Source organism: Haliotis cracherodii, unplaced genomic scaffold, assembly GCF_022045235.1.
Source record: "Haliotis cracherodii isolate W230 unplaced genomic scaffold, xgHalCrac1.p SCAF_2, whole genome shotgun sequence".
Classification (NCBI taxonomy): Eukaryota; Metazoa; Mollusca; class Gastropoda; order Lepetellida; family Haliotidae; genus Haliotis; species Haliotis cracherodii.
Genome location: NW_027266275.1, coordinates 81,054,739 through 81,080,458, shown reverse-complemented (window position 1 = coordinate 81,080,458; position 25,720 = coordinate 81,054,739). Strand labels below are relative to the sequence as shown.

At 42.9% G+C, this 25,720-nt stretch overlaps 1 protein-coding gene across 1 annotated transcript; it reads left to right on the top strand.

The window, feature by feature from the left end:
* The first annotated feature begins 460 nt into the window (after window positions 1-460).
* On the top strand, window positions 461-20,811 carry LOC139468578 (calcium-activated chloride channel regulator 1-like). Its single transcript, XM_071250642.1, has 12 exons — window positions 461-768; window positions 5,214-5,499; window positions 6,240-6,532; window positions 7,388-7,633; window positions 10,784-11,011; window positions 12,149-12,335; window positions 13,177-13,286; window positions 13,858-14,085; window positions 16,331-16,601; window positions 17,273-17,440; window positions 17,883-18,137; window positions 18,905-20,811. The coding sequence occupies exons 1-12, from the start codon at window positions 589-591 to the stop codon at window positions 19,378-19,380; spliced, it is 2,928 nt and encodes a 975-aa protein (XP_071106743.1). The 5' UTR covers window positions 461-588; the 3' UTR covers window positions 19,381-20,811.
* Window positions 20,812-25,720: the final 4,909 nt, after the last annotated feature.

Sequence of the window (25,720 nt, the reverse complement as noted above, 5' to 3'; positions counted from 1 at the left end):
CTTTCACCTTTCACGCATGTGTTGTTTGTTTTGTCTGTTTTTTGTTTAACGCCACACTCGGCAATATTCCAGCTATATGACGGCGGTCTGTAAATAATCAAGTCTGGACCAGACAATCCAGTGATTGACATCATGAGCATCGATCCACGCAATTGGGATACGATGACATGCATCAACCAAGTCAGCGAGCCTGACAACCGACCCCGTTAGTCGCCTCTGACGACAAGCATAGTCGCCTATAACGGCAAGTATGGGTTGCTGAAGACCTATTCTACCCCGGATCTTCACGGGTCTTCCACTCATGTGTATGCATGTATAGGGCCATATTCCCAAGATACGTACACGTTGCTTTATCACGATGAGTGTTATCACTGACATGGCAGTTATCCTATTTGTGAAGTACATCCAACACCGTCATCAATAGAACTTTGATCGTATCGCCACTGATAACTCTGCAGTCGGTGGACAGGTAAATATACAACTAACGACCTGGTCTTCACAAGCTTAATACAAACATCACGAAAACAACGCCAAAGGACCAAAGGCAACCTTGACACTAAGACAGAATGTAAAAGTGGTTACATTGTGATGGAGCCGTGTAGACCAGTACTAACGATATACCTGCTGCTGGCGTACCTAACCGCCAAGCAGACTCAAGCGATAACCCGTCCAACAGCCATAAAACTGGAGAACAATGGATATACTAAGGTTTTGTTTGCTATACACCAAGACGTCACAGAGAGTCAACCACTACTGGACTCTATTAAGGTGATTTACTGGATTATGTTAGCTTTCTATTACACAATATGGACATTAATACTACATGAATTATTGAGTGTTTATATTAGGTAAGATCTGTATCGCTTCTTACGTCATATATTCGAGGAGGAGTTGTACTTGAGTGTTTGAGACGTAAAAACTGTTGAATGGATTCTAAAAGTATGTTTGTGTTTCACGGTTTTATTATAACCGAGCTAGCCATTTATTGCTGCGAAGGCCAAAGGTTAAAATTTTAATAGGCATATTGGTTTGTCACTACCTTATGTCGCCCATGTAACCTTTATATGTGCCGCCAGTTTCAATTTACATCTTTTCCAAACAATACGTCTGGTCTGTGTCAATCATTGGCATTTCATTGTTTATGCATAATACAGAACGAGTGGTTATGAGAGACTATGGCAGAGAATAAATGTTGCATAACGGCATCGCATGAACTTTGATAAGTCATCAATCGTTCCATTTTTTGGACTGATAAGAAAACATTTTACTTCCTAAAGGTTGATAGTTTGTACACTCAAGACGAAAGTAAAATCATTTTTCAATTTTAATCAAGTTACATTAAAAAATAGACATAATATGTTTTTTTTTGTCCCTTCTGACATCGTTATATAAGAACTGAAAGTAAAAACAGATTTTGTCCACGAGAGCTACATGTACATCTGAACTGAATATATTTCTGAGTAGATAACAGTTACATATACCCGATAGCTATGAACATGAAAACTACTTTGCCAATAGTTTTCACAGTTTATGATAATTAAAAATATACAGTGGTGACTGTCAACATTCTCCATATACAATACTATTGGGAGTATTTTTCATGACTCCTTAACATACATGCGCGGGCTGGTCAAAAAGTTCTAAGCCTAACAAACAACACAATTTGAAATTGTGAAACTGTTTTCAATTTTATTTTTCAACATAATCTCCCTGCTTTTCAATACTCAACGATCGTGAAGCCTTTCGATTCCAGTAAGGAAGAAGTTTTCTGAAGCCACCCTGAAAAACCCATTCACGGCAGCTTTGAGGTCACCGTTGTCATAGCGCTTTCAATGATGGTGTGGAAATCACTTTGTGCCAGGTCTGGCGAGAATGGAGGTTGAGGAAGATCTTCGTACCCACATTATCGTAGAGCAGCCTTTACAAGTCGAGAGATGTGAGAAGAGGCATTGTCATGAAATAATAGAACTCCATCAGCCAGCATTCCTCGCCGCTTTTGTTTGATAGAATCTTACAGGCGATGAGGCAAATCAGTATAGTAGGCACCGGTAATCGTCTTTTGACTTTCTGTGTAATCAACAAGGATCACACCTTTTGCATCCCAGAATACAGTGGCCATAACTTCCTTCACTGATCTTGAAGACATGAATTTCTTTGGTGCTGGAGAAGTGGAATGGTGCCATTCCATGGATTGATGTTTTGACTCGGGATCATAGTGGTAGACCCATGTTTCATCACCCATTACTAATCTCTTTTTGAATTTGACGAAATCTTCCTCAATATGCTCTAAATTGTCTCTGGCAATGTCAGTTCTTCTTTCCTGAAGATCCGAATTTAGAAACTTAGGCACCCAATGAGCAGATATATTATTCATCTGTGTAAATGTTTATGACTAATAGTTTCAATGGATCCATGGCTCAGACCTGTGTCTTTCTCAAGTTCTGGAATAGCAATACGTCTATCTGATAGTATAAGTGTTTCTATCTCCTTGATTGAATCTTCATTAATGGAGCGTTCAGACCTAAGGTCATCATCAAGGCTTGTTCTCCCAGACTTAAATATAGCTGCCCAACGTTTAACAGTGGAATAGCTAGGTCACATATCTCGAAACACTTGTGACATGCGGTCGTGAATTTCTTGGAGAGTTCTTTTCTCTGAGGTCAAAAACATGATGGCTGCTCAGTACTCGTTCTTTTCCATTTTGGTGTCCTATTGGACCCCTATCAACTGGCTGTCACTAATATACAAACGGATGAAATATACTTGCAATGAACTACACTGGCTAGTTCACTTTGTTATGGCCCATAGTTGAAAGTAAGTCAGACTTAAAACTTTTTGAGCAGCCCTCGAACATACATATAAACTTATTCAACAGAATTATACACATTTCACCTCAGATCCATGTAGGAGAACGGGATATATTTTTGCAACCACTTTTTAAATAACAATAATACTTTATAAGACCTTTTCAAAATCTGACAATGCTCCCAGAAGAACCCTCTTGGTTTGTGTTGCAGCTCTATTGGCGTGTACATTTTCCATGTAATTGTATGAATGAATGGGACTCCCGAGATATGCATTTGATGCAACTACCTATAAATGTTCTATCCGCGTATCCTTTCATTCCCGAGCGCCTCCGTGGTCTAGTGGTAGAGCGTCCGCCCAGAGAGCGGAATGCCGCGTCATACAAAAACAACGTTTAAAGGTGGTACATTTTGTTACCCTGTCTGGCGCTCGGCATTAAGGGCCAAAACAAGGAGTGGTCGGCTCGGAGTCAGTATACTGTGTCTGAGTGGGGTATTCATGTTAAACTGTGGCATGGTATCTCAGTGAGCTAGCACTATAAATCGGCATCAGTCCGGACTATAGTACACACAAACACACGCACGTACATGCACGTCCCTATATTAGTGCAATAATCTAGGACGCGACGTTAAACCCCACTTCACCTCACCTCACCTTCTTTCATTTCTTGGTAATTGTGTTCCACATTTGAAAGCTAGTTTTGAAATTTTACTTTTGTTGGCAATAACAGTTAATCTGATTTGTAAAATTTTGTGAGCCACGCATCGTCCTTGATATTACAATATCACCTGCCAAGTGAAAAAGAAATACCTTAATGGTTCCTGAGTGGAATTGTGTAGCAGCTGCAGGATCTTTCTGACTTCTGTATCTGAACAGCGTGGCCGTTCATAAAGAAGGAGAAGGGGCATGGACTTACAATACACCCTTGACCCACACTCATATTACACATTTGTCTAAAAGATAATCCTTGTGACATGTATTAACACTTTGATAAGACCTGCACAACGTTCTCCGCACCTTGTTACTACTATCATATGTCTGAAATAGTCATCACAGATGAGTCAGATGTGAACATATGACCAATGTACATTGCATAGAATGTGTCACGATTTGTGTAAATGTACTTAGGTATTGTTAACATCAGCCTGAAAATGTAATCAACGTCGAATACCTGTGTTTTCATTGGACCAAAATAACATTTCGTTGGTTATAGATGTCACCATTTCTCGGAGAACGGATAACATAGTAATACCACGATAATTATTTTGATCATTTGTTGCACATGGTTTTTTTAAACGGGATCATAATTCGGATCGATAAACCAATCAAAATGAATGTTCATTGTACCATTACTGTCTCGAGTAGCATTGTATCAATACTGTCATCACTAGTATTGCGTAAATACCGTCATCCCCAGCATTGTACCAATACTGTCATCACAAGCATTGGATTTATACTGTCATCACTAGCATTGAATCAATAATGCCATCACTAGCATTGAATCAATACTGTCATCACTAGTATTGGATCAATACTGTCATCACTAGCATTGCTTCAATACTGTCATCCCCAGCATTGTACCAATACTGTCATCACAAGCATTGGATTTATACTGTCATCACTAGCATTGTTTCAATACTGTCATCACTAGCATTGGATTTATACTGTCATCACTGGCATTGCTTCAATACTGTCATCACAAGCATTGAATTTATACTGCCATCGCTAGCATTGCTTCAATACTGTCATCACTAGCATTGCTTCAATACTGTCATCATAAGCATTGGATCAATACTGTCATCACTAGTATTAGATCAGTACTGTGCCATCACTGGCATTGCACCAATACTGTAATCACTAACATTGCATCAATACTGTAATTACTAGTATTGCGTTAATACCGTCATCCCCAGCAATGCTTCAATTGTGTCATCACTAACATTGCATCAAAACTGTCATCACTAGAATTGCATCAATACTGTTATCACTAACATTGCATCAATATTGACATCACTAGTCTTGGGTAAATTTTGTCATCTCTGGAATTCCACCACTGGTATTGCACTCATACGGGCACCGTTCTGATCGCATCGCGTTCGAATGATTATTTCCTTAGCTTTTCAAGGCCGTATACCCGTGCTAGTTGGGTTCACGAAAGTGGTAAACACCTCACACCTACTTCACTTCGGAGTTTCCTCCTACATCGATCTGACACGCCGTGATATGACGGAAACATTGTTCACTCACTCACTCACTCACAATGAACGCCTCATTTTCAATGATCGTTTTCATTGCATCATCAACACTGTCACATCAGTGATTTGTTCGTTTTTCTGTTGCTTACATTGCTGTCATAGCATGTAAAGACATGTTTAGGATACTGACGTTACCAGGGTTACTTTTGGCAGGACATGATAACGAAGTCATCAGCCTTCATGTACACGGCAACACAGAAACGCGCGTACTTCAAAGAGGTTACCATCCTTGTTCCGTCGACATGGACGGGAAGCTACAGCGACGCGACCTCCGAGGTATACACAAACGCCGACGTTGTTGTCGAGAAGGCCGGCAGTCGGTACGGCAGCGAGCCCTACAGTCGGACGTACAGTGGGTGTGGCAGGGCGGGCATCAGGGTGTACCTCACTGAGGCATTCATGACCAGCTCGTCAGCAGTCACACAATATGGACCGAGAGGTGAGTGAGTGAGTGAGTGAGTTAGCGAGCGAGCGAGTGAGTTAGTGGGCGAGTGAGTGAGTGAGTTAGTGGGCGAGTTAGTGAGAATGAGGCAGTGAGTGGGCGAGTGATTGAGTGAGTGGGCGAGTGGGCGAATGAGGCAGTGAGTGGGCGAGTGAGTGAGTGAGTGGGCGAGCGGGCGAGTGAGTGGGTGAGTGAGTGTGTGAGTGAGTGGGTAAGTGAGTGAGTGAGTGAGTGAGTTAGCAATATTCCGGCAATATCAAGGCAGGGATCACCAAATGTGGACTTCACACATTGTGCCTGTGTAAAAAAAATCCTTTATTTGGTTACATTGGAGAAGATGAAGAAATAAGCTTATTGTGATTAGAACAATTTCCTTTTACTTGTGGTTAAAATAGTATATGATGTCAAATCACCGAAGAAGTATTTGGTGATGGAAGAGTATATTGAACGTGTATAATTGTACGCCGCTGTCTATGTGTTTGATAGTTTTACTCATGCAATATCAGGGCGGGTGACACCAAGAATGGGTTTTATACGTTGCACCCAGGTGGTGAACTCGTGACGTGACGTGACGACCGTCAACACTATAACGTCTGGGTTATTTATGGGTGTACATGAATTCTCTCTGGCACACCCCACTGGGTTGACGTTCAATGCCCAACACCGCCAAAGAGTGCTGTTCTGTCATCAGTTCTTTTTTCGCATTACCATCTACCATTTCGTTTCCATGGTTACAGAAAAGGTTCTCACCCACGAATGGGCTCACTTCCGGTGGGGCGTGTTTGACGAGTACCCACAAGAAGGAGAGCAGAAGTTTTACTTCTCTCCATCGACAGGTAAGATGGAGGCTGTGCGTTGCAACATCGAGATCTACGGACAAATATATATACGGTATCCTAACGGGACACTCATCTTCTGCCGCGACCTTGACCCTCATACTGGGCGGTTCCCGGATGATTGCTCTTACCGACCGGATGCTCGCAGAACTAAAAGTGTTTCTTCCATCATGGACAGAGTGTCCATCCGTTCGGTAAGAGTTTGTAATTGTCTGGAGTGAGTGAGTGAGTGACTTGGGTTTAACGCCCCTTTTAACAGTATTCCAGTTACATCACGGCGTGTCAGCTTAATGTGGGAGGAAAGCCCGAAGTGATGCAGGTCTCAGAAGTTTACCTCTTCAGTGAAACCCACGAGCACGGGTATGGTGTTGACAAAACTAGAAACATAATCGGGGAGAACCGGGATTCGAACCCACAATTGGCCAAAGGACGCAACTCTGCTGAGCAAATCGCGGCTGCTTAGACGACTGGGCCACCTGTGCCCCCGTAATTATCTAGATTTGCTATAGTGAGTGAGTATTTCAGCAGTATTTCAGTAATAGCACGGCGTCCCAGCTTGATAAGGACGGAAAGCCTTAAAGAATGCCTTAACTTGTAAAGTATGAACGTCGACTGTGTAAGCCCATATAGAAATACAAAATAGTACGACTTCGTTTTTCATTTATTGAAGATAAGTACGTGCATTAGAGATCTCTTACCCGATATTGGGGGGCGTAGGGTAGCCTAGTGGTTAAAGCGTTCGCTCGTCGAAGACCCGGGATCGATTCCCGACATGGGTACAATGTGTGAAGTCAATTTCTGGTTTCCCCCGCCGTAATATTTGTGAAATATTGCTAAAAGCGGCTTAAAACCTTCGCCATTCCCTCTTACCCGATGAAACATATGAAACGTTAAAAAATGTTTTGGACTGTTTTAACGAGTCGCAATCTTCTTCATTATTATTATTATTATTATTGTTGTTGCTGTTGTTGTTGATGATGATGATGATGATGATGATGATGATGATGACATGATGATACTGCCCTGCTGACTACCTAACTGTTGTGCAGATCGTGGACTTCTGTGACGACGATCAGAGTAACACAGCCAAGGTCCACAACAGGGAGGCCCCCAATAAACACAACCGGATGTGTGGTCAACGCAGCACGTGGGCGGTCATCTCGGAGACGGAGGACTTCAAGGAGGGTAACAATCGTCCAAGGGACGGGATAGATACCACGCCCACTATCAAGATTGTCAAAGCAACCACAAAGAGACGTGTGGCACTTGTGCTGGACACATCAGGGAGCATGCTGGTAATGTTCCACACTACACTGTCGGGCAGAAGAAAGTATACAGCCATGTTTGATTGTGGCTAATAATGAAACAAACAAGAAATGGTTATTCGATGGTGATGTATTTGCACGAGTATCATAGTAATGTAATGCAGAGATAACTTTTGTAATTTTGTTGGTAAAATTCAATTTTCCGAGATCCGGGTTAGAATACGTCTCCATCAACCCATTCTTGTCGTAAGAGGCGACTAACGGGATCGAGTGGACAGGCTCGCTGACTTGGTTGATGAATGTCATCGTATCCCAATTGCGTAGATCGATGCTCATGGTGTCAATCACTGGTTTGTCTGGTCCAGACTGCCGTCATATAGCTGGAATATTATTAGGTGCGGCGTTAATCAACAAACAAACAAATCCTATTTTCAAGACTTAACTGTACACTTTCTTTGGCCCGGCTGTTGATATGAGATATTTACATAGATTTACTGTGAATAGTGAGTGAAAGTTAAAGCGACATTAAGTCATATTCCAACTATATCATGGCGGTCAATAAAACATCGAGGTAGGGTCAGGCGAACCAGTGACTGACAGCATGAACAATTATCAACGCCATCGAGGCATAACGACACACACTCAACACAGTCTACGAGCCTGACCACCCGATCCTCTATAATAGGCGTTTACGCATGCGCGAGTTACTGGGAGATAGTGTTTACTCGGAATCACCACGTGGGTGTATTTTCGTCTTTACGTGAGTGAATACGTTAAGGAAGCTTCCACGATATCAGCCCCAAACACAGGTGTTACAGAACGTATGTTGTGGTGACAGACATAATGTGCTTCAATGTACACTCCCACCTTGACATTGTAAGATTGTTACAACAGCCGCCGAGTGTTTGTGCTGGATCAAGATAGAGGGTGCACGAGATAACGGATGATCAGCATTATGTTATTTCTATATTTAAGTCACTTCTAATCTGGATGACACGAAGGAGTGTCAGGGTGTTGTTTTTGTGAAATAGTGATGACGAACTCCGAACTCCAGATATTTCCGGACATTTGGATAGCCTAGACACGCTGATTTCGATGGCCTGGGTTCGATTCCCGACGTGTGCAATGTGTGAAGCCATTTCCTAGTGTTCTCTGTCGGGATATTTGTGGGCTCGCTGGCTCACTCACTCACTCACTCACTCGCTCTCCCACCCACCCACGCACTCACTCACTCACTCACTCGCTCTACCACCCACCCACCCACTCACTCACTCACTCACTCTCTCACTCACTCACTCGCCCACCAACCCACCCACCCACCCACTCACTCACTCACTCGCTCACTCACTCACTCACTCGCTCACTCGCTCACTCACTCACTCACTCACTCACTCACTCACTCGCTCTCCCACCTACCCACCCACCCACCCACTCACTCACTCACTCGCTCACTCACTCACTCACTCACTCACTCGCTCTCCCACCCACCCACTCGCTCACTCACTCACTCACTCACTCACTCACTCGCTCTCCCACTCACTCACTCACTCACTCACTCACTCACTCACTCACTCGCTCACTCACTCACTCACTCGCTCTCCCACCCACCCACCCACCCACTCACTCACTCACACACTCACTCACTCGCTCGCTCTCCCACTCACCCACCCACTCACTCACTCACTCGCTCACTCACTCACTCACTCGCTCGTTCACTCACTCACTCACTCACTCACTCACTCACTCGCTCGCTCTCCCACCCACCCACCCACTCACTCACTCACTCACTCACACACCCACTCACTCGCTCTCCTACCCACCCACCCACTCACTCACTCACTCACTCGCTCGCTCGCTCTCCTACCCACCCAGTCACTCACTCACTCACTCACTCACTCGCTCGCTCACTCACTCACTCACTCACTCACTCACTCGCTCGCTCTCCCACCCACCCACCCACTCACTCACTCACTCACTCACACACCCACTCACTCGCTCTCCTACCCACCCACCCACTCACTCACTCGCTCGCTCGCTCTCCTACCCACCCAGTCACTCACTCACTCACTCACTCACTCACTCACAGATATAACCGTTCCGATGTATTTGAAGAAAATGGCGTTGATATGTCGCATAAATATAAAACTAAAAAATGAATAAGGTATTACAGGATGCAAGCAAGATCTACCCAAAGTTGTATTGCAAATAGTGACTGAGTGAGTTTCACGCTTTTTCATTTATATCACAGCGTATCAGTTAGTCGTGCATATTTAATTGTGTGACTTGTGCTACCTGACCTATTGTGGGTTTGGGCCGAAATGTAGAAAAGCGGTCAGAAATGGATGAACAAATTTGTCTAAAATGCTGCACTGACTATGGTTGAGTAATTACAGCCTGTCTACACGGTAGTACTCGACTGAGACAAGCTCACATCGGTGTGTCTACACATAGGACTGACACCTCTCCTTTTCTGGGTACAGCTAAAGTTATTTGGTGTCAGACGTGGCCTGGAAGTTCCATGTGTGTAGGTGGGGATTGTTACGTAAGCCTATATCAATTATTTTCTCGTTACTTCGATTTTTTTCTTGTAATTTTGATTATTTTCTTGTTATTTCAAGTTTGTCTCAAAAACTCGAACATGCGAGAAAATAATAGAAATACCGAGAATCGAAATAACGTGAAAAAAAACTCGTACTTTCGAGGTGAGGTGGTGTGTGTGTGTGGGGGAGGAAATAACGTGAAAAAAAATCGAAATTTCGAGTTTTTGAAATAAACTTGAAAAACATAACTTGGAAAATAAACGAAAACATATTCGGAATAACGAGAAAATAATCGAAGTAACGAGAAAGAATTCGAAATTTGGATAAAATAAATGAAAAAACGAGAAGTTTCATTTAAAAAAATGAATGCTGCCAAAAAGACACCGTAAGGCTTTCGATAGACATAATTTACTTTGACAGTAAGAATGAGAAACCCGCGTAAGCGGTAAACAAACCAAGGATCTTAATCGGGTCAAATATGTGAAGATCAGATCCCGGTACGGCAAAGATACATAGCCGCGAACAGTGGCGCTTCAGACGACTGCAGCTTGACACGTGTCCTCTGAATCAAATAATAGATAAATCTGTTAAAAGATCAATACCTTAGAAATTTATCAATTTTTATTTTTTGTTCTCACAGAATGAGGACAAGCTTACCCGACTACGGCAGACGGCCTCCAATTTCATCATGAACGGCGTTGACAGCGACGCTGACGTCGGAGTAGTCTCCTTCAGCAGCACAGCCCACATCATCAGCCCCATGACGCCGATACAAAACAGCTCCGCTAGACACGACCTGAAACTCTCCCTCCCTCGGACTGCCCTTGGGGGTACCAGCATCGGCAAGGGGGTCAGGACGGCGCTTGAGGTGAACTAAATTATGTGATGTAGCCATTTTTGGGTAAATCCAGTTCTGTGAATATGTTTCTACAGTTATAATATTTAAATGCTGTATGTGTATTTCCTGGTACTTCAAAGATTATCCAGACCATTTTGTCTCAGTCACTAAATTAATACCCGTGAAGATCCGGGTTAGAGTAGGTCTTCACCAACCCATGCTTGCCATAAGTGGTGATAATGCTTGTTGTAAGAGGCGACTAACAAAATCGGGTGGTCAGGCTCGCTGACTTGGTTGATGCATACTGGGGTATGCGTCATCGTATCCCATTTGCGTGGATCGATGCTCATGATAACAATCACTGGTTTGTCTGGTCCAGACCCGATTATTTACAAACCGCCGTCATATAGCTGGAATATTGTTGGTACTATATTCTCCGTATTAAAACGTTACGATAAAGGAAAGGTGAGAAAGTTCCACTTTTGGCCGTTTTTGGCCATGTTGTGGTCTCTACGAGTAGCGAGTTAATGAAGTCAATTACATACCACGTAAACAAAATTCCTATGGCGATGACGTACAATATAAATTTCTAGAGGTAAATACTTTCCCAAAGTCACTTTAATGCTATGCCAAGGCCATGTGGATTGTTACAGTACGTCGTTTGGTTGTAAAGCTATGCCAAGGCCATGTGAATTGTTACAGTACGTCGTTTGGTTGTAAAGCTATGCCAAGGCCATGTGAATTGTTACAGTACGTCGTTTGGTTGTAAAGCTATGCCAAGGCCATGTGAATTGTTACAGTACGTCGTTTGGTTGTAAAGCTAGGCCAAGGCCATGTGAATTGTTGCAGTACGTCGTTTGGTTGTAAAGCTAGGCCAAGGCCATGTGAATAGTTACAGTACGTCGTTTGGTTGTAAAGCTATGCCAAGGCCATGTGAATTGTTACAGTACGTCGTTTGGTTGTCTGTTCATCAACTATAAATACGTGTTACGTCAGTCGTAAGTTGCTGCATATCTGCGTGTTGTCCATGAGTGTGTAACTGTGCCCCCCCCCCCCCCCCCCCCTCCCCCGGTAGATGCGTGTTGTCCATGAGGGTCTAACTGTGCCCCGCCCCTCCCCCGGAACATGCGTGTTGTCCATGAGTGTCTAACTGTGCCCACCCGGCAGATGCTGAAGGACAACGGCGAGAACGCCAGTGGGTCTGCTATAGTGGTGTTGACAGACGGTGTTGAGACAGTGCCCCCCTTTCTAAAAGACGTCCTACCGGAAGTAAAGCAGGCGGGTGCCATTGTCAGTATCATGGCCTTCAGCTCCGACCCCGATGACAACTTCGCCAGCTCCGCAACAGACACCGGTAAGCCCTGCCAATAGATACAGTACAAAACAACCTTAGCGCTACGACTGTCGTCAGTCTATGTTAAGGTATGGGAGTTACGATCACCTTAGCACTAAGATGGCTTTATGCAACGGCACCATGCTGTGTAGGATCATCCTTAGGACAGACTTTTTTGGAAATTGGCTTACGAATTCGCCGACTCAAAAAACTTGAAAAAGGATTATATAGATATATTCCGCCCACCTGAAATAAGTTAAATATAAAAAAAACCTCTTTTTTAGCTGTCGCTGTCACTATAAATTATTAAAAATACTATACTTAAAACCTTTTGAAAATCTATATTACAAACTTCAAAACACGAAGTATGACTCCTACCTATTTCAGATTTTGAGAAAGTGAAAAAAGAAATTTAAACTGGAATTTTAACTTTTAATATTTTCGATCTGAAACTTTGGGTCTAAAAATTCGTCTCACGAGTCGTAGCGCTTAACGGTATCTGTTTGAGAGCCGTTCCTCGAAGAGATCTTAGCGCTCAGTCTGTGTTACTATCCGTTAATACGGTCGTAGCGCTAAGATCAGTTTGAGAGGGGCCCGGTTCATAACACAAGCAACCTTCTCTGACTTTATATGTGTGAAGTACTCAAGTGCTCACCAATTTCCGAACGCATGATGTCACCGCCGTCACAACGATCCGTAGATTCCTAGTGTGTTGCTTCTAATGTAGATGGTCCTCCTGAGATAGAGATACGAGCTTGGGTTTAACAAAGGCTTAAACAATTTGTTTCATTGGATTGTTGTTTTCAAGAACTTATTTGTATGTTGGAAAAAACATGTTTTAATTGAGCGTTTTGTCCGGCAGGGGGCCTATTCTACTATGACAGCAACGAGGCAGGTTCTACTTCTCTCGGCGACGCCGTGTTCGACATCTACACCACCTTCAGGCATGACAGACAAGACAACGCGGTTCAGGTGATATTTGCGTTTTAGTTGAAGGGATGTATGTTTATTCAGGCCAGTGTTATCAGGGTAGCACAGACCCGTGGCTAACAATTAAGGAGATAATCCAGTGATTGACATCATGAGCATCTACCTACGCAATTGGGATATGATGACATGCTTCAGCCAAGTTAGCGAGTCTGACCACCCGAGCCCGCCAGGCGCGAATGGCTCATTTGCCTAGGACACCGTAGCTCGTTATGCAGGATTGCCTTCCTTAGCAATGCCAGGAGCCGCTGGTTGTAGGGTGGAATCAATCTTGATCCATGTTCCGCCAATGCCACACCTGCCCCGCGTCAGTTTGGCATGGCTTTGCTGTCACATTAAATCCAACTCCCTCATTCACTCTTCCAATGTCAATAACGCGCGCATAAAGGGAAATAATGTAATATTTGGAAAAGTCCAATTTTCTGACTAATTACACAAGAAATATAGGGAGGGTATGATGCATTCGCATGTTTATAATCATCGTTTTATTCATAATCTAAGAATGATCTAATATCTATAGTAAACACAGTACACACACAGTTTCCGTTACTTACAGTTGCTGAGCCGGGCCGCGGGTCTGGTGAAAGGAGATAACATTTCTGGTGAGGTTAATGTTGACGTTGACATCGGCAGAGACACACATTTCTTTATGACGTACCTACAAAGTGAACCTGACGTCACCATTACGTCACCAACAGGGAGGATATACAAGAAAGTATATCCCGAGTACTCGTGTGATAACGAATTCAAGACTATCAAAGTAGCCATCCCTGAAATTGCAGAGGTAAGCGGACGGACATCCGGGCACCGGGATATTGTTCATTATCATAAAATGATCAGTGTATAAGAGTTATGGCAGTCTCAGGTATCTGGCATCTACACTGCGACTTACGCACGACTAGCTAGCCCTCGTTAGTCAGCTGTCTGTCAAGGCTCACCTTCGATATAATTTTGATTGCGTTGATACGGTTTACAGATCTAAATTGTGTTTGCTGTATACTCCAAAGGAAGCTGAGAATGTGACTGTGGCGATGAATAAGTCGATGTATTATTATTATCATCCTGTCTGGTATGTTGTCATATGTATTGACCAGTAAAGTACGTTGGCAATCAATGTTAAACAGTTAATCAGATGGTCCCCATGTGACATTGGAAGGTGGATAAATAGCGGAGAGAAACAAATGTCAGACGTGATCTGCAGATTGATTATCATTGTGGCTCTTTGTCCGTACTACTAGTTATTATCTCCAAACTACGGTGCGAGGTGGGTGAGATGTACTGCCCAAAGGAGGTTAAGGAAGTATATATATTACTAAAAGAGTCCCCGTTAGATTCCGTTTATATTACGAGTGTGTTTCAAAAGCTCAAGTTAGATACCTTTTGAAATACACGTATTGTAATAAAATGTTATCTAGCGGGGAAGAGTTTAGTAATTTATTTATTACTCACTTGATAAAACTTTGCACATTGTCGAGATTCAACGTAGAAAAACGATATGAATACAACATTCGGAGGCGATGATTCGAACACAGACTGTTCTCTCTAGATGCAACCGGGCGTAAGAAATGATAAGTGCCGGCTCTAATATCATGTCATTAACGACATTTACATACAGAAACATTACCAAGTTAAAGACATCTGCATTCAACGAAAGATGTAGCTTCAATTTCGGTTCAGTGTTGGTGAGGGGAGCTAGCAGACGACTGACTCATCGAATCATGTCGCCCGATAAAAGTTTGAAAATCTCAGGCTTGCCAAGTAGTTTTCAACTTTTATCGGCAAGTGCCTATGTAGCCCTATTTATGGCCCAGGTTTGATTACGGTAATGTCGTTGTGACAAAGCCATGTTAGAGACTGTAAAGCCAGGCCTCTGGTTATCGACTATTTGACACCAGTGAGTTGCCTCGTGGCCTCGTACGAAAACTCATGATAAAGAGTCCAGGAACTCCAGTACAAAGTTTTGAAAGCACAGCTGATGCTTCATACAAAAACCAATAACACTGAAGCGTGAATCTGATCCCAGGCCTAATTTATATAGTTGTATTTAATTTTGAATTCGTTTCTTTGCGAATTTGTATCAGCTTCCAACATATTGATTTGGTGCACGGACATTACATAAGGAGCCAGGTAACTCCATGAGAATAAGTAGCCAGGTAACTCCATGGGAATAAGTAGCCAGGTATCTCCATGGGAATAAGTAGCCAGGTATCTCCATGGGAATAAGATCAAGGTATCTCCATGGGAATAAGTAGCCAGGTATCTCCATGGGAATAAGTAGCCAGCTATCTCCATGGGAATAAGTAGCCAGGTATCTCCATGGGAATAAGATCAAGGTATCTCCATGGGAATAAGTAGCCAGGTATCTCCATGGGAATAAGGAGACAGGTATCTCCATGGGAATAAGTAGCCAGGTATCTCCATGGGAATAAGTAGCCAGCTATCTCCATGGAAATAAGTAGCCAGGTAACTCCATGGGAATAAGTAGCCAGGTATCTCCATGGGAATAAGATCAAGGTATCTCCATGGGAATAAGTAGCCAGGTATCTCCATGGGAATAAGTAGCCAGGTAACTCCATGGGAATAAGGATCAAGGTATCTCCATGGGAATAAGTAGCCAGGTATCTCCATGGGAATAAGTAGCCAGCTATCTCCATGGGAATAAGAAGCCAGCTATCTCCATGGGAATAAGAAGCCAGCTATCTCCATGGGAATAAGTAGCCAGCTATCTCCATGGGAATAAGTAGCCAGGTATCTCCATGGGAATAAGTAGCCAGGTATCTCAATGGGAACAAGTAGCCAGGTATCTCCATGGGAATAATGGAGCCAGGTAACTCCATGGGAATAAGTAGCCAGGTATCTCCATGCGAATAAATAGCCAGGTATCTCAATGGGAATAAGTAGCCAGGTATCTCCATGGGAATAAGTAGCCAGGTATCTCCATGGAAATAAGGAGCCAGGTAACCATGGGAATAGTGGAATTTCAATCCAGCTGGCGTCGCACCCATTTATTTACTCACTCTGTTTCCCAGAGTGGACGGTGGAAATACTCGATGACCAGCACAGATTCCGACTATCAGAAGGTGTCCATCATGGTGGTATCCAGACCAGTTGACCCCAAGAGGGCCCCCATCAGAGTCGAGACGTCCATCACGTCCAGCAACACCAACTGGCCAGCACAGGTTATCCTGTACGCTGACGTGACCAAGTCTATACACCCTGTTACTGGACTGAGGGTACAGGCAGTTGTGGATAGACCTTTTGCAAAGCCTTACATTGTACACCTTCTTGACAACGGAGCAGGTGGGGTTCACATTCTTCTATAAAATGAGACATTTAATACTTGTATCCGCTGCAATCGTGTTGGTTTAGTGTGAATTGGTACTCCTATGGCGTCCGTGGGGTATCCCACTCTCAGTCTGTAACCTAACCCGGGACATTGTGGGGATTCCGGGTTACATTTGATCCCCAGGAACGTATGCTGATCGGAACAGTCTGTGAAGTGAACCGGGTGGTCTGATTCGGGGGCTTGGTTGATGGCGTGTCACTGTAAGCTTCCGCGTGGATCGGTGCTCACGGTATCAATCAGTGTATTGTCTGGTGTAGATTCGATTATTTACGCCCATCGTCATATAGCTTGGATCATGCTGAATGAGTCGTCAAAGAACAAACACAACGCGCACGCACGCACGCACGCACGCACGCACGCACGCACGCACGCATACACACATACCTTACCCGAGATATGTAATAATGAAAAGTGCTCATCTGATGTTTGAACAGAGGTGGATATCCATCGTTCACTTAATTCAACCAATGAGTGACCTGTTTTACTCCACTCGAAGCATTCTTCAAATAATATTACCCTCATTTAAATCAACATGTGGACTTGTTGTAACGAACACATAACGACAACTCAAATATGCCAGGAATAAAAAGAAAAGTTGTTTTTTAGACACCCCCCTGTATTCTAGGTGCTGATATCACCAAAGACGATGGAGTTTATTCTCGATATTTTACCAAGTTTTCCGGAAACGGTCGATACAGTGTTCGGATCGAAGTAAGCGGAAAGGGTATACTCAAAACATACCAGCATCCATCCAACACAGATGGCTTTCTGTTGGAGGACCACTTGCACCCAGGCGAGTACACTTTGTGTTAAATGGTATCACGTAAGACCATAGCGGGCAATGGTAATTATGCGCAAACTTTATTATTAATGTTTGAAAGAAACATCAGTAAGACCCAAGCGGGCAATGGTAATTATGCGCAAACTTTATTGTTAATGTTTGAAAGAAACATCAGTAAATCTGACGATGCGGGTTATATGACTTCATGGATTTGTCAACACTTAGGCTTGTGTACTGAAGTTAAAAGCGGGCACTTTGGTGTCATTTGTATGCGAATTGTCTTCACATCTCATAACGTTTCTATCCCTTCAAAACGATGTCTACACGATTTGATGATAATCGGACATTGTACCACAGCGTGTGTACAGAACAGGAAACTTGCAAGGCAGAATATTATAAATTGTCCCGTGGGCCTTTGCGAGTTTGGTACTATACGGTGTCTTGTATTCTTCAGAGCCCATTGTCCGGAGGTCAGTCTTCTTGTACCCCCTGTCCTCGCCTGTCAGTCGAGTAACTTCAGGGGGAGCATTTGTGGTCAGCCACCCCAACCTAACCAAGTCATTTATGCCATTCGACCCTGCAATGCTCAAGCGTGATGACCTTGCTCCGGTCAGGATCACAGACCTCAAGGTCATGAAGACGTCACACCAAGAGGGCACTGTGGTGTTGTCGTGGACGGCGCCGGGAGACGACATCGACTACTATACAGGTATATAACAAGGGGTTTAAGCGCCACGGTTCCACTGCGAAAACGTTGAAATCAGTTTCTTGTTTGTAATTAAGAGTAACAAATTGTGCTGGTTTAATCAAGTAAATGTGTCCAAACACGGCAATACTACACTGGATTGGAGAGTCACACATTGCAACACATCCATGCAGAATGTTTGGGATGTATGAGGTGAGGTGAGGTGAAATTGGGTCTTGGTGTGTGTGTGTGTGCGTGTGTGGCTGCTTATACTAGACCGGACTGATGCCGATTTATAGTGCTAGCTCACTCAGATACCATACCGCAGTTTAACATGAATACCACTCAGACACAGTATACTGACTCCGAGCCGACCAGTCCTTTCTTTAACCCTTAGTGCCAAGCGCCTGACAGGGTAACAACAAGTACCATCTTTTGACGTCTTTTGGTATGACGCAGCCGGGGATCGAACCCCGGGCCTTCCGCTCTCCGGGCGGACGCTCTACCACTAGACCACGGAGGCGGTCTCGGGATGTATGACATAATACAAGGGAATTTATTCAGGATAACAAACACGTATGTCGGCAATCGACACTGAGCCATCGGCCAACAATTACTCTTGACTCGTTCATGTCTGGCGGCTACAACCTCATAGTTGAACAATATTAACTTAACTGAACACTAATTAGTAATCCAATTTCTTATCGTATTCCTCACAGGGGAATATCTAAAGTATACTTAATTCTTACAATGGGCATTTCCGTTGTCAAATGTTGTCAAACTGATTTCAGCCCAGCGTTACCAGATCCGTATTGCTCCAAACGCCGACGACATGATCAACGACCACCCCACCGTCAGTTTAGTCTCTCAAAAGGATGTTCTGTTCGGAGATCTTGGAAGTCCCAAGCCAGCTGGTTCCAGTGAAGTGTTTAAGCTGAAACTGAACGTGCCGCCACTGACTAACGCCAGCTTCGTGTTCTCCATCAGAGCCATTGATGACGTCGGAAATTGGGGAGATAACTCTAATTATGCTACAACTGCTTTTGGGTTTGTACCTGACTACACAGACCCTGACTATGTAGCTCCAGAGATGGAGAAGTCGAGTCCAACCGGGCCCTCTAGTAGCCAGAAACTGGTTATTTCAGGCGTTGTTGGGTGTTTGGCAGTACTATTGGCGTTGGTGATAATGGCGTCGCTGGTGCTGTTCAAGTGTGGACGAAAACCGAACTATGCTGATGAGAAGAAACTAAAAGGTGGAATAGTATAGAATTCCTCATGTTACCGGTAAATCCGTCTTCTATTGTGAATGGACAACACCAACTTTAGTGAACAAAACACGTTAGAGATCATAACTATTTTGGGGGATATTGTTTTGATGTGAAGACTCACAATTTCATGAAAACAACACCCTTAAAATTATTCATGATCTCAAAACTTTATTGATGAAATGTTTTCTTCAGTATATTATTGCCGCAATAAACCCAGCCTGTTATATTAATTCATGAAAATGCGATTGTTCATAAATCATTTAATTTCACACGCACGCACACGCACACGCACGCATATACATTGTCAATTGCGGAAAAACTTGGGCTAGGTCAGACCAGTCCGTAGGGCATTGGAAGTCGAAATGTTACACTCCGGACTGCTCTCCTAAATAGCCCCTCAGAAACATGATTCGGCTAGAATGTGAATGTGGAATAACAAAATTTAACAGTATAATAATCATCTGATCAAGACCCCGAACACAAAAAAATATGTATGTGTTGTAGTAAAGGATCATAACACAGCATTGATATTGGTTATATATACTCCTGGTGTTGAAAGAAGCGTCGAGGTAGCCGAGATGTCAAAGCGTTAGCTTGTCACGGGCAGGATTCGCGACCTGGTCACCGGTTTGAAGCCCATTCTATTTGTGTCTGCGATAGCTACAAAGGCGGCTTAAAGTCTCACTCACTCTACGTTTATTTCTATGGCGGGCACTACCGGTAGAGTAGAAATACTTACATCTTTCGTGAACACCATTGGTTTTCAGTGATCCATCTACATCATTGTCACTACTATCTTGTCTCTTACACCTAATAGAATTTGTTGATGCAGATAATCGAGACTGGTTCTTCCTGGCGTTGACGTTCTATATTTACATGATATCACATATTCCGTACTGCAGGGGCAAACTGTAGAAGATGTTTACATGATATCACATATTCCGTACTGCAGGGGCAAACTGTAGAAGATGTTTACATGATATCACATATTCCGTACTGCAGGGGCAAACTGTAGAAGATGTTTACATGATATCACATATTCCGTACTGCAGGGGCAAACTGTAGAACATATTTACATAGCTTGTTATAGCTATTTCATGGTTACCAACTGTGATGGTTGATATGTGCGCTTCGCGCCCGAGTGGGCGGTATCCTAGCTATAATATGACGGCCTGTTAGTAACACATCATGAACTGTTACAACGCTCGTTAATAGAAAAATAAACTATTATCATCTGTTTATTAATCACTGTAGTGTGAATGAGTATTTGTTTGTAGACCGAAAATCAGGCTAGTGGTTGATAGCACGATCAACGTTTCGCACCGTCGGGGCCCGATGACACACAATCAGCTGCATAGCCCGACCACCAAGACCTCCCGATCTCAAGTTATTTAGCTCCTACGACCACAGGGGCATCCCGAGGGCCTAGTTTGACCCCCACACGGTTACAAACAATACGTACATTGTAGATTACAAGTGACATTCCGACTATGTTTTCTTGTATCATTACAACCGTACAATAAACTTGTCCTCGGCCCTTAATGCTTCAAGGGATGTCTGTCCTAATTATCCTGTTCTTATTGTATGGGTATGGTCATGGGGTGAAGGGGGTTTAACGTCGCGTTCAAGATTGTTGCACTTTATATTGCGATGTGCATGCCGGTTATTTAGTGCTAGCCCACAGAGATAACATGCCACAGTTGAACATAGATACACGCACGTCGCTATATAAGTACAATAATCTTGGACGCGACGTTAATCCCAATTTCACCTCACCTCACCTCACCTCACCTCTCCTCTCCTCTCCTCACCTCACCTCACCTCACCTCACCTCACCTAGCAGCGAAACAACAAGTACCATCTGTAACATATTTTGGTGTGACGGGCAGTCGCTCTATCAACTATACCACGGAGGAGACGGTATGGATACTACATGGGAAGATCAGCTCTCACATATGACCTGGCTGGTTAAACGTTAGGTGTGTCTTCGTATTGTGATAGCTGGAGTGAGTGAGTTGGGTTTAACGCCGCTTTTAACAGTATTCCAGTTATATCGCGGCGTGTCAGCTTGATGTGGGAGGAAAGCCCGAAGTGATGCAGGTCTCAGACGTTTATCACTTCGGTGAAACCCACGAGCACGGGTATGGTGCTGGCAAACCTAGAAACATAATCGGGGCGAACCGGGATTCGAACCCACAATCATAGGTTTGATAGCTGGAAACTGAGGCCCAACAAGACGTACATGCCGACCACATAACGTTTCTATTCGGATACATTATTGCTGAGGGTGCCAAGCCTCTCCTCCCGAATACCATCTAATTTTTCACTCTGAATTTCATTGTTCACCCCGAATCCCGATTCTCAAAAGCATTGAGAAAAGAGGGCAAACACAATATATCATAAAGGAAATATTTCCGTACATCATTAATTGTTTTTTAAATGTTCAGTCTGCGTACCAAATACGATCTTATTTGCGTCCCGCGTACCAAACTGCCGAGTCCCAAATGCCCTCTAAATAGACCCCCGAGTCTCGCATACCAAAAGGGGATTGGCAGCCTCATTACTAATAGTAATAATCATGAAGATACTACATCAGCTATCATTCACATTACTATTGGTGAATCGTTCATGATATCACGGATGTTTATTAGTTAGTTAGTACATATATCCGTGGTCAAATGCCCCTATACCCAAGACTTTCAATGAAATATATCGAACAGTAACAATACTGAGGATGTCAACTCCACTCCCTGAAGCCCGAGTACCATCTACATTTTCACTCTCATTGCTCACCCCTAAATCCCTAATACTAGTTAAACCAAATCTCAAAAGCATTGAGAAAAGGGTGCGATTTGACGACAAATTACTGAAAAATATTAGAATGTATAAAGCATTTTTACGTCCCCATTGTTTTGTAATGTTGACTCTGCGTAACTAATGCGATTTTATCTGCGTCCCGCGTATGCCACTACAGAGTCCCGAACACCCTCTAAACAGACCCTAATCCCGCGTACCAAAATGGTTCGCAGTCTCCATACTTACTGCAGCCATTCATACTGTAGTACCTGAATTGATAGGAAGCAATTTAATCCCGAGATAATATCCCGATAATACGATCTTTAATCTTGCGCACAAAATATCAAGCCTGTCATGAAAGCCGATAATAATTTCGATCAGGGCCAGGAGCTGTAATAAAGGCGCCCTATCTCCGTATTCCCTGTGGTGCAAGTGCATTCGCCAGCTGTGATACTGTAGAGAAGACAGGCTATCCAGTAACGCCGATATGACAGCTGCCTGCCTACTCCATATAACATGGCAACATCTGGCCAAGCCTCACTGGGTCGCACAACCCTGAATCATCAGAACTACCTCAGCTAACTACATACAACAGGCAGAACCATACAGCAATAACCATAGAAGTGGATCTCTGTAACAACATAAATTCGGACTCCCTTGCTCCAAACCATTTTTGTTTCAATCAATATGATCAGTGAGTCTATATATTTTCTTATATAGATTCCGTGTTGAGAAGTATTTGAATTTTTGCACTGTAACTATGCTTGTTTTCAAAAATGAAACTATTTATAGTTGTACAATGTCTTGTAATTATTTATACATAGTGACTGCTTTCAGGCTATGTGTATATGTGCATTATTGCATCATAAGTTGAATTAAGAACTATTGTATACTGTCATCTGTATATCTTATTGCTCCTTACAATCTAACTGGCCTAACAGTCGGTAAGTCAGTGAGTATGGTTTAACACCACTTTTAGCAATATTCCAGCAATATCCTGTGGAGGAAACCAGAAATAGGCTTCACACATTGTACCAATGTGAGGAATCCAGACCAGGTCTTTGGGTGACAAGCGAATGCTTTAACCACTAGACTACCCCACCGCTCCGGCCTAATAGTAATATATGCTAGGAAACACCAGCATCATGAGTATGAAGCCGTTGACACGAGTGAGTGAGGGAGTCAGGTTTTATGCCCCTTTTAGCAATATTCCTTTATCAAGTCCAATGTCATAGCTGAGACCACCAAGATCCAGGAGTTGTGAATGCTGTAACCACTAAGTTACCCCAGCAACTCACAAAACAAGTACCCATGGAGATTCCTGGTCAGAATATGGACCCCAGGAACCTTTGCTTGTCCTAAGAGGCAACTAAATGGATCGGGTGGTCCCGCTCTGGGACTTGGTTGATTGGATGTCATTGTATCTCAATTGAGTGAATCGATGCTTATGATGTCAATCACTGGATTACAGAATGACATCATACAGCTTGTATACTTGAGTTGCATGTTAAACAAGAAACAAACAAACAAACCACAATAACACAAGCATGGGATGAAGACTTGTCAATAGGACTAATCTCCTTGTTCATCTTCCCATCATGTCCACACCAGTGCCTGGAGAGCTGTCAAATCTAATTTATGGTTTTCAAAATTGATCCAATATATATATTTGTCAAACATGCTAAATCACAAATGGATTCTGCAGTAGACAAAAGTATTCTTACCTTTCATGATCCAGTCATCAACATATGCTACATCCAGGTGCGTCAATGAAATGTTCAATAACACCCATATTACTAACTTACCTTCAAAATCAATACACACTATCAGCAAGGTCAATAGAAAAAGAACATATTTCTCCATTTCAGTCCAATATTTAAACATAAATTGGCAATCTGTTGCACTTTTTACGGAAGTAATTGTTCCACTTGTCTACTTTAAAACTGAGAGACTGGACTCAATATAATATGTATCATACACGAAAGTACTCACCACTTGAAATAATGTGTGTGCTCATCTCAAAGTAGGTCAAAAGAACCTTAAATACAGGTACGTGTTTTCTTTCAGTTCGTGATGTTAATAATGTATGCTGTTAGTATAGTTGTTCACAGTCTCCTGTTTGCCAACCCTTACCCAGATTGTAACCAATGGATATTTCTTGAACATGTTAAAAAGCATTCTTTGCAAATATTGTCATTACCTTAAGTAATAGTCCTTATCCCAAGAATAACCTTTTTTCACATTATTAGTATTTGAACTCATGCAGCTTTCTGACCGCTTCCGTGGTCTAGTGGCAGAGCGTCTGCCCGTAGAGCGGAAGGTCTGGGGTTCGATCCATTGCCGCTTTATACCAAAAGATGTTAAAAGATGGTACTTTTGTTACCCCGTCTAGCGCTTGGCATTAAGGGGCTAAAACAAGGACTGGTCGGCTTGGAGTCAGTATACTGTGTCTGAGTGGGGTATTCATGTAAAACTGCGGCATGGTATCTGAGTGGACTAGCACCATAAATCGGCATCAGTCTGGACTAGTACAAGCAGCCACACACATACACACACATGCATGCACGTCGCTATATCAGTGCAATAATCTTGGACGCAACATTATACCCCATTTCACCCTCACCTCAACTCACATGAAGCTATCTTTCATTAATTATTAATCGCGACATTTTTTTATTCTATTTCAAGCTGAAAGAACTATAGTGGTGTCACAAGCATTGTACACCCAGAGGGACAACATAACTCACTTCAAATAAGGAATTAATAGCTTTATTTTCTCATCTGGAAGGATTAATTCATTTAATCTTTCATGAAACTATCGGAACATAGTGAAAATATTTCATAACATAGTCAAGGAAAAAACGAACAAATGTATACATTATTGCTATCAGCAGTAACACGAAGGCCCCGTCACACACTTGAGCAAGAACAAGCAGCCAATTATGCACAAAACTCACATATCCTTTCAGGTATATAATCACGTATATCCTGCCAATGGAATGTCAATGTCTTCTTTATAACTACCAGGCAAAGAAGAGTATACACTTGACAACTGGACTTGACAAAAGAAATTCAAAGGTTACCAAAATTACTAGGCTGAAAACAGTCGACGAAACAGTGAAAACTGAGTGTATATTTTCTTTTGCCTGGCAGTTTATAAGTTCTGATTGAACTAAGTCTTGTCATTGAACACCTTTTGGGATTTTGTTTTTGGGAATGATATACATCCTAAATGGAAAACATTATGGTATCAGTGCCTCCTAGTTGTAACAACCACTGTGACACACACTCTGCAAGTATGGCCATTCAGTATATACATGTCATAGTGCTGGTTAGTGTGAATATACAAGACTCTGAAAATACCACAACAATTGGAATTCATAACAAACTACTTCCAAGATAATGGTTTGTATCCTATACCGAAGTACTGAAACACTGTGTCTTTCTGTGTATGTGTGTGTATCTTTCTCTGTGTGTCTGTCTTTCTGTCTGTGTGTGCAGCTGTGTGTAAGTCTTTGCATGTGTGTCTTTCTGTGTGTGTGT

Bases quoted from the DNA above. Each gene is read 5' to 3' on its own strand.
- LOC139468578 (XM_071250642.1), top strand. From the start codon at position 589: ATGGAGCCGTGTAGACCAGTACTAACGATATACCTGCTGCTGGCGTAC. The intron at 13,287-13,857 runs GTGATATTTGCG...CGTTACTTACAG, and splicing joins GACAAGACAACGCGGTTCAG to TTGCTGAGCCGGGCCGCGGG. The intron at 16,602-17,272 runs GTGGGGTTCACA...CCTGTATTCTAG, and splicing joins CCTTCTTGACAACGGAGCAG to GTGCTGATATCACCAAAGAC.